The 13773-nt window shown below is 37.3% G+C and overlaps 1 protein-coding gene across 9 annotated transcripts in view; it reads right to left on the bottom strand.

Moving 5' to 3' along the window:
• Nucleotides 1-13773, bottom strand: part of TUBGCP5 (tubulin gamma complex component 5) — a 67831-nt gene that overhangs the window by 49510 nt on the left and 4548 nt on the right. For all 9 annotated transcript variants that reach the window (XR_015252816.1, XR_015252817.1, XM_086711311.1 and 6 more), the window contains exons 4-6: nucleotides 2864-2960; nucleotides 2358-2437; nucleotides 1590-1725 (exon numbers count right to left, since the gene is read on the bottom strand). Coding sequence is in view for 7 of the 9 variants with exons in the window: in XM_086711311.1 (XP_086567437.1) it covers nucleotides 1590-1725; nucleotides 2358-2437; nucleotides 2864-2960 (313 nt within the window). In the remaining 2 variants the exon portion in view is untranslated. The remainder of the gene's footprint in view (nucleotides 1-1589; nucleotides 1726-2357; nucleotides 2438-2863; nucleotides 2961-13773) is intronic.

Below are 13773 nucleotides of genomic sequence, written 5' to 3'. Positions count from 1 at the left end.
TGCATTTAATAGTATGTATGAAGAGAATTAAAGTTTTATGACTACTTAAAAAAAAAAAAAAAAAAGAATTAAATCTGCCATTTGCAACAACATGGATGGAACCAGAGTGTATTATGCTAAGCAAAAATAAGATAAAAACAGAGGGAGACAAAGCATAAGACACTCTTAAAATACAAAGGACACACTGAAGGTTGCTGCAGGGGCAGCAGGTGGGGGGGGGATGGGCTAAATGGGTAATGCACATTAGGGAGGGCACTTGAGATGCACACTGGCTGTTGTATGTAATTGATGGAACACTAAATTCTACTCCTGAAATTATTACTACAGTATATGTTAACTAACATGGATAAAACAAACAAGCAAAAAAAAAACTGAAGGAGCTGAGGAGCCACAAGTACTTATCCCAAGCAGTCAAATGCAAATGGAAACAAAAGTACCCCAAACCAGAGAGGTGGATCTTATCAAGCAGGGAGGAGATTGTGGGGGCCAGGTCCATAATGCACATGGCACTAGGTAGAGGGGGCAAAGGCAGCTCAAGACAGTCCACAGGGAAGTGATAATAGAAATGTGGTATTGCAAACTGCAGAAATCTATGGAGCAGTTAGGAGCGACAGAAGAGAGGTTCAAGAGTGACATGGACAGATTTAAATTAGAGATAAATGAAAAGAGGAATAGAACAAAGCTTTGCACATGGGATAATACCAGTACATAATTTCAAAACAATATACCAATCAACAGAATATGTTTTATAGGAACCCAACATATGTGATAACACAGGTATCAAATACATTAGAACAGTGCCTACAACTTGGCTAGCAGAAAAAGGGAAAGGGAAGTGAGAATCAGAAATAGCAGAAGAGATGATAGTTCCTCCATGGACTAGGGATGATGATATGCTCTGATAAAGGTCTAATACACAAGTTAAAAAGAAAAATTAAGCCAGAAAATCATTAGGATGCCAAATCAGCTTTAACTTCTTTGTCCATGTGGCAAGGTTCAAGTACAGTGAACAGAGTCTGGTTACATATCCCAAGCTTCATGGTTAGTGAAGGGGTTAGTTTCACAGTTACATGACCACAAAAAAAACAATGTAACCAGGACTTTGTTTTCCTTACCTACAAAATGAGAAGTAATGAGAAGAAGTAATACAACTAGAGAAGTAATACAACTCTGAGGTTGCTTCCACTTCTTTCTAGATTCTACCAATTCATAGTTCCTCACTAAAACTCAAAAAGCAGACATTCCAATTTAAAATTAAATTGTATAGATCTTTTCTCCTTTTATTTAGTTACTAACTAGCAAAGTCAACCCTTCTCTAATAAAAAAACAAACATTTAGGACTATCTAAGTTCTCAGAACAATAAAAATGGAACAGAATTTCACTCTAAATCCCTTTTCAACATTAATTTTGTAGTGCCACTTCTTAGACACTATAGAAGAAAGATCTACTAATGGTTTAAAAACATTTATGAGGACGGCAGAGCTTACCAATATCTTAAATCACACAGAACTGATCCCCAAAGATTGCCTGTCCTTCCAGAGAATTCTTGTATGAGAAAATGATGCCAGCATCTGAGAACACATGGTACCTTTCCAGCTGACACGAGGCCCCAATTTTCTGTTTTGATCTTGTTCTTCTAATGGTGTCCTGTCCACTTGAATCCCAGAGTCTTCTCTACTTAAGGGCTGTTGATCATCTTCGTCTTCACTTTCTTCAGACCAGTTCTGATTAAAAAGGGAAATACACCTACCCTTAGAGTGTGTAGTGACTAGAGCTGTCTAGATGATAAGATTAAGAAAATTTCAGAAGAAAAGCAAAACTAAACCAAATGACACTTTTTTCTAAATGTCTTGAAAGTTACTATTATAGCATGGAATTATTTTTGGTGGCGAAGCCCCCAAGAGTCACAGCTTCTTTTTTTTATTACATTTATTTATTTTTGAGAAACAGAGTGAGACAAAGTGTCAGCGGGGGAGAGGCAGAGAGAGAAGGAGACACAGAATCTGAAGCAGGCTCCAGGCTCTGAGCAAGCAGTCAGCACAGAGCCTGATGTGGGGCTCAAACCCAAGAACTGTGAGATAATGACTTGAGCCGAAGTCGGACGCTCAACCAAGTGAGCCACCCAGGCGCCCCTAGAGTCACAGCTCCTTAAGGGATACTTACATTCATTCCATTCAACTTTCTAGTACTATTAATTCAGTGCAAAATCTTAATAAATCTTTAATAATAAACTACTCTAATTTAATGAAGAGTATTCCTGTTTTAGTTAAGTTGCTCTAGGGTGGAAGGAACCATAAAAATAATATATCACTTGGCATATATTTGTATTTACAATAGCTAAACTATTGCTACTTACTGGTGTGTCTACATTCGGACCAAGGGCAATTTCTTCACCTTCCATCAAGTATTTTCCCCAGTCAAAATCATCTTTCTTTTCTATAATGTAACAGAAGAAACTCATTAGTTTTATAAAAAATATGTGGGGGAAAAAACTCCCAAAGCTATAGGAAAAAAGTCTAACAAAACTCAAATAAAATACACTCAGAGAACAAAAGTTCAAAAATATCAAAATACTCAATAAATTGATATTCTAATACATTTTAAATTTTAACTTCATCTTCAAAAGTGATTTTTCTCTTTATATAATTGAAAGTAGTTTAACTGACAAAGTCAAAATTTATATTTTATTTATTTATTTATTTTTTAAATTTATATTTTAAATGAGGATTTGCAATTGCAATTGTATCCAAAGTAACAGAATATTTTAGTTTCATAGATTTTTACAACTTTTTATAAAATCTCAATGCCTGACAATAAAACCAATTTCACTTTTGTTATCTATTAAAGCATTTGGTAACATACCCACTTCTTTATCTCTTGGTGTTTCCACATAATTGCTGTTTGAAGGAGAATCAGACAGACACAGAAGAAGTGACAGTATTGAATAATGCACATCTGTCTTTAAAACAAAAAATGAAGAATATAAATCACTGAGGTTGTAAAGAGCTTTCAAAACTAGTTTAAGAAAAGTTAACCCCATGTCAGTTGTGTCCCCAATATTGTTCCTAGTTGGAGAAAACATGAATTATATCTAAATAAATCCTAATGTCTATATCTTTTTTATAGTTCAAATGTGTACATAAAAAGAATCTGTCAAAAATGCATTACCTGAATGCTAACAAGGAATTGTCATAAAAACCTAAACTGAGGGAAATGCTACTAAATAACTGGCCTGTGTTCTTCAAAAATGTCAGGGTCAAGATAAAGAAAGGCTGAGGAACTTTCTTTAGAAAGTTCAAAGGATACTGATTAGTGAACCTGAGCAAGGGGTACACTGGATCTCCTTTACTTTCTTCAAATTTTAAGTTTTTTTAAAACAAATTATTTTTAAAAAAGTATTTAAAAAGTTACCAAAAAATAAAAATACCCCCAAATATGTTAAAAGTCATAAACTGTGCTGGAAAGGAGAGAAAAGATGGGTTGAACTCAAGGAAGGTAAGTCTCTGATGTCTAAAGACCAGGTGAGCTCTTTCTATTGTATATTCTACATAAATCTTCCACAACTTAATGGGGTTACATCCAAATAAAGCCATTTTAAGTTGAAAAGACTGTAAGTTGAAAATGCATTTAATACATTCACCTAACCTACTGAACATCATAGATTGGCTATACCCCCTTTTTTTTTTTTAAGTTATCTCTACACCCAACATGAAGCTTGAACTCAGGACCCCAAGATCAAGATCCCATGCTCTACTGACTGAGCCAGTTACACACCCCATGCCTACCCTATCTTAAACATGCTCAGAACACTTAATCATTTTACACAAAGCCTACTTAATAATAAAGTGCTGGGGTGCCTGGGTGGCTCAGTCGGTTGGGTGTCTGACTCTTGATCTTGGCTCAGGTCTTGATTTCGGAGTCGTGAGTTCAGGCCCCTGCAGTGGGCTCCATGCTGGATGTGAAGCCTACTTAACATAATAAAGTGCTGAATATCTCATGTAATTTATTGAATACTGAACTGAAGGCAAAAACCAGAATGGTTGTATGGATACAACCCAACAAGTAAGTGTATATAAGTGTACTGGTTGTTTACCCTCATGAGCACCTGACTGGGAGCTGTGGCTCAATGCCATTGCCCAGCATCACCAGTATCCTACTGCACATCACTAACCTGGGAAAAGAAAAAGTTCAAAATCTGAATCTTTAAAATTTTTAAAGTTTATTTATTTATTTTGAGAGAGAGAGAGAGGAAGAGAGAGGCAGGGAAGGGCAGAGAGAGGGGGAGAGAGAGAGAGAATCCCAAGCAGCTTCCACACTGTCAGTGTAGAGCCTGATGTGGGGCCTGAACTCACAAACTGCAAGATCATGACCAGAGCTGAAACCAAGAGTTGGATGCTTAACCGACTGAGCCACCCAGGTGCCCCTCAAAATATGAATCTCCACTGAATGCCAATTGCTTTTTTGTAAGTCAGGGACCATTTGTAGTACCTTATATATGTCTTCAGAGTGTTTATTATAATTATGATTAAATAACTTAAACTATCTGGGCAGTGATGATCATGTCTTGTTTATTCTGTGTTCCTACCACCTAGTATGATGCCAGGGACACAGTAAACATTTGCTGAACTTTCCTAGGAATGCTTAGGCAATACATCACTAATAAGACTGCAAAGAGCTGCCCTTTTTCTGATAATTTTTCACCTGCCTGGAAAGGCCTGAATTCCTTTACCGAGGAAAAGAATTTTTATTCCACAGAGAAAAGTGGTCTAAAATATAAATACTTGAAAAAGAAATACCTCTCACTATATAAATCTGTTACTTAGTAATAATTGTTAACATCAGATTTTTTTTTTTTTTTTTTTTTTTTGTGCACCTGAATAAGGTGAAAGTTACCAGTGGCAGAGGAAAGAAGTGTATGCAGTAAAATGGTACACATCAAACCCCTGTGGATCTCCCTACTTTGCTAAGGATCGGAGCATTGACCTGTTGTGGTGTAAGGATGCACAAAAGCAGCTCTTGGTCATGGGAAGAGGACCTGAATGATGCCATTTCCCTACTCCTTGTTCATTTTCTGAGTAACATCTATAAAGGAACTTTCCCTGAGAGAACTCAATTAATTGAGTTTATCACTGAACAATAAATTAGCAATTAGCACTAATGGCCAAAACATAGCCTATCAACCAGCTGTATACCATGCTTTGACCACAATTACTAATTGTAATAAAGAAAAAGAAGACTGCTAAGAGTGGGGACTCTGGCACTTACATTTAGAAGATATGAACTATTTTACTTAAAAAAAGTTTTTTTTTAACGTTTACTTATTTTTGGGACAGAGAGAGACACAGAGTGAACAGGGGAGGGTCAAAGAGACAGGAAGACACAGAATATGAAACAGGCTCCAGGCTCTGAGCTGTCAGCACAGAGCCCGGTGCAGGGCTTGAACTCATGGACCATGAGATCATGATCTGAGCCAAAGTCAGATGTTTAACCGACTGAGCCACCCAGGTGCCCCAATTTTACTGAAGTTTAAAAATATAAGTTAACTTGTTCTTTTATGCCATCTCTTTACATAAGAGATGAAGATAAAGAGTTGGAACTCTATCTACACATCAGCCACATGCCCCTAGTCTCTGTTTTCTGAAGACATGCCCGGTCCCCGCTACTCTGTAGAAAGTCAATGAACACATTTACATATATGATGAAAGAAGCAATCCAATGTGTTGTACATTATATCAGAGGTGGTCCTGAATCTCAAATTTAGGAATAACATATACTCTACTTTCACATTCTTTGAAACTCAAAGCTACGAAGAATTAAGAATTTATAGTTCCAGTGGGGTTTTAAAAGTAGGTCAAAGTCTTTGCTTATTTTTCCAACAATAACTAACTCCAAATTCTCTTTTGCCAAATATCATTAAGAGCCTGGAGGATGGTAAACTGCCATTTACTGAGTAACTCCCATGAATACTATATATCTCTATTTATAATAGATAGTGAAGTTAGAGATTCACTTCTGACATGATTGGAGGCACATGGTCTTCAAATCCTCTCCTCTAAAAGTAACTAAAAGCTAGACAAAATTGCCAGACAACCATTTCAGGGCTCTCAATGGACTATGGGCATACAAATGCTGAGAGGAATTAATTAATCCATGAAAATGATCTCAGGGAAGAACTATGTGAGTTTGTGGCATATTTGCTATTTCACTCCTTCTAGTTCTATCACAGTTGTAGTTTAACCAGGATAGACAGGAAGTGAAAAACAGCAGCTTTGCTGTTGTTGATGGAAAAGTCTAACTGGAATCAAAGAGCTGTCAGCTAAAGTGCTAAATGCAGTAGCAAGTGAAGTGGGGAGTCAGTGGTTGTAGGCCTCTGTGGGGCGAGTAGCCAACTAACAGAACAGTTGAGGATTTATTAGGGAAATCCTGAGGCAAGACAGACAAAGGGGCATGTTAAGCTCTTCATGTCTTGGGTTGACTACAGGTTGTGCTGTATATAGCAAGACTGGAGTGGACCCAAACCACCTATACATTCTTGGCTGATGGAGCACGAATTCATGCAACGAGATGAGAGACAACTAACACAAAATATAAGCCAGGCCTTAAGTATGAGTGTACTTCTCAGACCACACACAAATAAATCAGACTAACACCCAAAGATCATTTAATATAACACATCATATGTTATGAACTAAAAGTTTGTCCCCCTCAAATTCGTATGTTGAAACTCTAACCCCTGGTGTGATGATATTTGCAGATGGGGCTTTCGGGAGGTAATTAGTTCATAAGAAGACCTGGTCTAATGGGATAAGAAGAGATGTCAGAGAGCTCTCTCTGCCATGTGAGGACACAGGGAGAAGGTGGCCATCTATGAGCCAGGAAGAGAGTCATAACGAGCAAATCAATCAGCACCTTATTCTTAGTCCTCCCAGACTCCAGAACCATGAGAAAATAATTTTTTTGTTTTTTAAGCCACCCAGTCTGTGGCATTTTGTTATGGTAGGCTGAGCTAAGACCTCATGTTAATACACAAAGCCAAAAACATAAGATTATCTGAAAGGTGCAGAAAGAAATTTGACAATATCCAAAGCTTAATCATAATAAAAACTCTCAACAGACTAAGAATAAAAAAGAACATCTCTGAAATGATAAAGGGTATCTGTGAAAAACCTACAATTAACATCATAATTAAGGGTTAAAACTGAAGCTTTTACTCTAAGACTGGGAACAAGGCAAAGATATCCATTCTATTTATCACTGTATTGGAGCTTCCAGCCAGTGCAAAAAGCCAAAAAACACTTCACATTGGAAAGGAAGAAGTTAAACTGTTTTTGGAGACGACATGACCCTAACATAGAAAATACTAAGGAATCCAGACGACAATTACTGGAATAAATTTAGCAAGTCTAAATACACAAAAAAATATAAAAGTGAATTAACATTTTAATATGCTAGCAATAAGCAAACTGCAAATGAAATTAAGAAGACAATTCCATTCATAACACCATCAAATAGAAGAAAATATTTAGAATAAATATAAAAGAAATGAAGGATTTGTACATGGAAAAAAATTGCTGAGAAAAATGAAAGATGATATGAATAAATGCAGAGTTCATGTTCATGGATTAGAAGACTTAGTATTGATAAGACCATGTAGTAGTTTCTTAAGGCTGCCATAACAAACTACCACAAACTGCATGGCTTGAAACAAACGGAATTTATTTTCTCTCAGTTCTGGGAGCTAGAAGTCTAAAATAAAGCTGTCAGCAAAGCCACACTCAATCTGAATGCTTGAGGGAAGAATTTTTCCCTGGATAGAACTTGGACTATCTTTTCTGGGGATGTAATTCAACCAATGATGGCACTACTTCCCAAAATGATCTACTGATTCAATGCAATCCCTGCCAAAATCCTAGAAGGTTTTCTGTAGAAATTTAGCTGGTCCTGAAATGTGCATGGAAATTCAAAGGGTCTAGAATATACAAAACAGTTTTGAAAAAGAAAAAAGTTGTAGTACTTATATTACCTGATTCTGAAACTCCTATAAAGCTACGGTAATAAACACATTATGGTATTTGTGTAAGGATAGGCATATAAATTAATGAAACAATTTAGAGTCTAGAAATAAATCCTTACATTTATGTTCAATTTGTTTTTGACAAAGTTGCCAAGACAATTCAATAGGTAAAGAATAGTCTTTTCAACAAATGGTGAAGGGACAATTGAATATCTGAAGGTAAAAAAAACAAAAAACAAAAAACAAAAAACAAAAACCTTTAACTTAGATCCTTTCCTCACAATATATACAACAAGTAACTCATAAGGGATTATAAATCGAAATACAAGTGCTTAAACTGCTAGAAGAAAACAGAGGAGAAAAGCCTTTAGCTTTGGGTTACGCAAAGAGTTCTTAGACATGACACCAAAAGCACAAGTTATAAAAGAAAGAAATAGATAAAATGAACTTCATTAAAACGAAAAACTTTTTTTTTTAATTTTTTTTAACATTTATTTATTTTTGAGACAGAGAGAGACAGAACATGAACGGGGAGGGTGAGAGAGAGAGGGAGACACAGAATCTGAAACAGGCTCCAGGCTCTGAGCAGTCAGCACAGAGCCCGACGCGGGGCTCGAACTCACACACCGCGAGATCGTGACCTGAGCTGAAGTCGGACGCTTAACCGACTGAGCCACCCAGGCGCCCCAAAACGAAAAACTTTTTAAACTTCAAAAAAACACCACTAAAAAAATGACAAGACAAGCTAGGAACCAGAATATTTGTAAACCATTTTTCTGATGAAGAACTTGTGTAGGAAAGAAACAATGATGACTCAGTAAGAAGACAATCATTTAAAAACGGAAAAAAACTTTAACAGACATTACAGAAGACATAAAAATGCTCAACCTTTAGTCATTAGGGAAATGTAAATCAAAACCATAACAATGTATTACTACATATTTTGTATGATGTTTATACTATAAAAGATAGATAAAAACAAGTGTTGGCAAGAATGTGGAGAAACTGGAACCCTTATACATTGCTTGGGGGAATATAAATGATATAGCCACTTTGGGAAATAATTTGGTTAAACCTAAGCTTACCATATAACCCAGCAATTCCACTCCTAGAAATGTGTCCAAAAAGAGTGAAGACTTATGTTCACACACAGCTTCTATAAGAATGTTCATAGCAGTTCACTATTCATGCTAACCAAAAACTGGCAACAATCCAAATGTCATCCACTGGTGCATAAGTAAAATGTGGCTTATCCATACAATGAATACTATTTAGCAATTAAAATAGAAGATGAACGCATGCTACAACATGGATGAAACTTCAAAACATCATGAAAGAAGCACACAAAAATTATATACTTTGTGAACTCATTTATATGAAATATCCAAGAAAGGCAATTTTATAAATAGAGCAAACAGATTAGCAGCTGCCTGGAGTTGGGGTGGGAGCAGGCACTGACTGCAAATGGGCTTGAGGGAAACTTTTGGGGTAATGGAAATGTTCTAAAACTGGATTGTAGTTACACAACTACATATTTACTAAAACTGGTGAAATGTATATCACAGTAGATAGATTTTATGGTATGTTGTTATATACTGATAAAACTAAAAAAAAAAAAAGTATGAAGTTCGGAAATTAAGATGGTGGAGAAGTAAATCGACCCTGGGCTTTCCTAGTCCCTCAAACACAGCTGTACTGAGATCAGATCACTCTCTGAAACACCTAGGAAATTAATCTGTGGAGTGGCAAAACGATCTCCATTGTTGGAGGGAGACAGCGAGGCAGGTGCAAGGTACATGAAGTGAACTGGGTGAGACAAAAACAGTGGTGCCATGGAGGGGAGGGAACCCTTTCTGTGGAGAGACAAAAGGGCAAGAAAAAGAGAGGAGATGAGAGAGTGTGGCACTCATTTGCACAGGAGAAAAGCCTCTCTGGACCATGGGCCGGGGAATAAGAAGTACTGAGTGTAGCAGGTTTTTTTGCAAATGGTGTTTGGAGCTTAAACTCTGAGGTTTTGGAAGTGTGCAACTTACTCCAGAGTGGAGCTGTGGCATGAGCTACTGGGGAAAAGGAGGACACTGGTGCTGGAGTGCACAGCGTAGTGTAGGGATCTCAGGGGCATACTGATAGAGAACATTCTCCTTCCTAGAGTACTTTTGGAAGAGGGTACATTGCCTCCCCAAGGACAAAAGACCCTGCAGGTGCCAGCAAAAGGTCTTTAATCAGCAGGGGACAGAGATGCACCCAGAGAGAATAACCTTTGCTGCTTTTAGTGGTGCTACACTATAGATTCCACACACTGTGCAGGCCTGGGACTGTTTTTCAGAGACAAAAGAGTTTAGACAGAGTAGAGGGGCACTACTCCAGGGAGGGCATGGGTCAGCATGGTTGCATGTCCTTTAAGACTTCAAGTTTTGAATCCCAGCTGCATAAGTTTGGACTCCCAAAGAAAAGATGCAGGAGAGTTGTGGTACAGGGCAAGCTGACTGCCCTCACTCACTGTTCTGTGAGGGTTGCCTGACCAGTGTGGGGTGTGCAATTCTCTGTCCAGTGATGAAGGATTGGGGTAGTGCCATTTTCCCCACATACCAACACAGTATGACTTTGGAGAGCAACACAGCAGCCTCCAGTGGAGGCGGGCCATACCTACAACAAACCTCGCCCCCCCTGTGCCTGGCAACTGCTTATTTACTCAGGCAAGACTAACTCTGAACCAAGGCAGTGGCTCAGGCTCTCCTCTAGAAGAACAGCACAGCCAGGACCCTGCATGCACCAAGTATACTGAAAACTGAATGCTTCAAAATGACAACTGCAGTTCCGGTGGAAACAGGGCCAGGCTTAATATTTTTCTTTCTTCTTTTTTTGTTTTGGAATCAAGGTCATAGTTTCTTATTTATTTTTTTCATTTCCTTTTCTCTCTCTTTTTTCTTTTTCAACATTACTTTGGCTATTTGGGGTCTTTTGTGGTTCCATACAAATTTTAGAATTGTTTTTCTAGCTCTGTGAAGAATGCTGGTATTGTTTTGACAGGAATTGCATTGAATGGTGTTGGGCAGTATAGACATTTTAACAATACAGTATGTGTTCTTCCAATACATGGGCATTAAATGTTTTTTCATTTCTTTGAGTCTTCTTCAGTTTCTTTCAGAAGTGTTCTACAGATTTCATACAGATCTTTCACCTCTTCGGTTAGGTTTATTCCTAGGTATCTTATGGGTTTTGGTGCAATTGTAAATGGGTAACTTATAAATGGGATACATAAAAAATAAATGCAAAATGGATTAAAGACCTAAATGTAAGACAGGAAACCATCAAAATCCTACAGGAGAAAACAGGCAGCAAACTCTGTGCCCTCAGCTATGGCAACTTACTAGACAGGTCTCTGTAGGCAAGGGAAACAAGCAAAAATGAACTACTGGAATCTTACGAAGATAAAAAGCTTCTGCACAGTGAAGCTATCAACAAAGCTGAAAAGCAACTGACGGAAAGGGAGAAGATATTTGCAAATGACATACTGGATAAAGGGTTAATATCCAAAATCTATAAGGAACTTATCAAACTCAGTATCCAAAAAACAATCCTGTGAAGAAATGGGCAGAAGACATGAATAAACACTTCCAAAGAAGACATCCAGATGGCTAACAGACACATGAAAAGATGCCTAGCATCACTCATCATAGGGAAATACAAATCAAAACCACAATGAAAAGCCACATATCAAAAAAAATCACAAATCAAAACCTCACACCTGTCAGAATGGCTAAAATTAACAACACACACAACAGATGTTGGTGAGGATGTGGAGAAAGGGGAACGCTTTTGCACTGCTGGTAGGAATGCAAACTGGTGCAGCCACTCTGGAAAACAGTATGGAAGTGCCTCAAACAATTAAACATAGAACTTCCATACAGCCCAGCAATTGCACTACTAGGTATTTATTAAAAGGATACAAAAATGCTGACTCAAAGGGGCACATGCACCCCAATGTTTATAGCATTGCTATCTACAATAGCCAAATTATGGAAAAAGCCCAAATATCCATCAACAGATAATACAGATGATGTGGTATATATATATACAATGGAATTATTACTCAGCGATCAAAAAGAATGAAATCTTGTCAACTGCAACAACATGGATGGAACTAGAAGAGGGTATTATGCTAAGTGAAATAAGTCAGAGAAAGACAGATAAATGATTTCACTCATGTGGAATTTAAAAAACAAAACAGATGAGCACAGGGGAAGGGAAGCATAAATAAGATAAAAACAGAAAGGGAGGCAAACCATAAGAGACTCTTAATTATAGACTCAAGAGTCTACAACATTGCTACACTATAACAGGTGTGTGGAAGATGCCACAGCAAGGGGGAAAATGGCAACCAATTCTGGATGTAGGTGGCACAAGAGTCGAGGACAGACAGGGAGAGGATAGGATTGTACAGATTTCTTTCTTCCACACATATTTATTGTCTACACTGTTCCAGGTGACTGAGAATAAATCAGATACAGAACCCTAAACTTGTAAAACTCACATGTGAAAGGGGGAAATATGAAAGAAACAATAACGAACGTAATAACATACTGCAATACATAGTATCAATAGAGACAACACTTGGATTTAATATTAAAGGATGAGATTTCTCAGGCAGGAGAGAAGGGGAAGGGCAGTTCAAGTACAGGACATAGGACGTGCCACAGCAAAGCAAAGGGAATGTGGTCCCCCTGTGCTCAAGGAATATACAGAAAAATCACAGGATATGACAATGAAAAGGTCAAAGCAGGAATCAGAAGTGACACTCACTGTTTTATTTAATTATTTTGTACAACACAAGTTTTCACTGGTTCAAATGAGACTGAGATTAAGGCATTTGTCTTGCCAAAATGAGTATAGTAATAGTACCTACTGAACATGGTCTTTATGGAACTAAAGGCCCTGGCACGCAGTAAGTGCTGTAATAATGCTTGCCATTATTTTTTTTATTAGTACTATGCTGTCATAAGGTCTAAATTATTAAATTCTATAGTCTAACCAGAAAGTTGTATAAATAAATCAAGAAAAGATTTGCTGCCTCCTCTTTCAAAATGGTCCTTGCAGAAATAATACACACGAGTGTATTCCACACAATACCCACAAGTGTTCCTTTTTTTGTTTTGTTTTTGTTTTTTGGAATTGCTCCTTTTTTATTTTCAGAGGATTTAATTCATTGACATCTATTTGGAAAATTATGCCAATTATTTAAAAAATATTTTCTTTTTTTTAAATTTTATTTTTTAAAATTTACATCCAAATTAGTTAGCATATAGTGCAACAATGATTTCAGAAGTAGATTCCTTAGTGCCCCTTACCCATTTAGCCCATCCCTCCTCCCACAACCCCTCCAGTAACCCTCAGTTTGTTCTCCATACTTATGAGCCTTTTCTGTTTTGTCCCCCTCCCTGTTTTTATATTATTTTTGTTTCCCTTCCCTTATGTTCATCTGTTTTGTCTCTTAAAGTCCTCACATGAGTGAAGTCATATGATTTTTGTCTTTCTCTGGCTGGCTAATTTCAATGAGCATAATACCCTCCAGTTCCATCCATGTAGTTGCAAATGGCAAGATTTCATTCTTTTTGATTGCTGAGTAATACTCCATTGTATATATATACCACATCTTTATCCATTCATCCATTGATGGGCATTTGGGCTCTTTCCATACTTTGGCTATTGTTGATAGTGCTGCTATAAACATGGGGGTGCATGTGTCCCTTCAAAACAG

Source organism: Puma concolor, chromosome B3 (assembly GCF_028749965.1).
Source record: "Puma concolor isolate L17-30 chromosome B3, mPumCon1.1.hap2, whole genome shotgun sequence".
Lineage (NCBI taxonomy): Eukaryota > Metazoa > Chordata > Mammalia > Carnivora > Felidae > Puma > Puma concolor.
The sequence above is the reverse complement of the archived record's forward strand: the minus strand, read 5'-3'. Positions and strand labels throughout refer to the sequence as shown.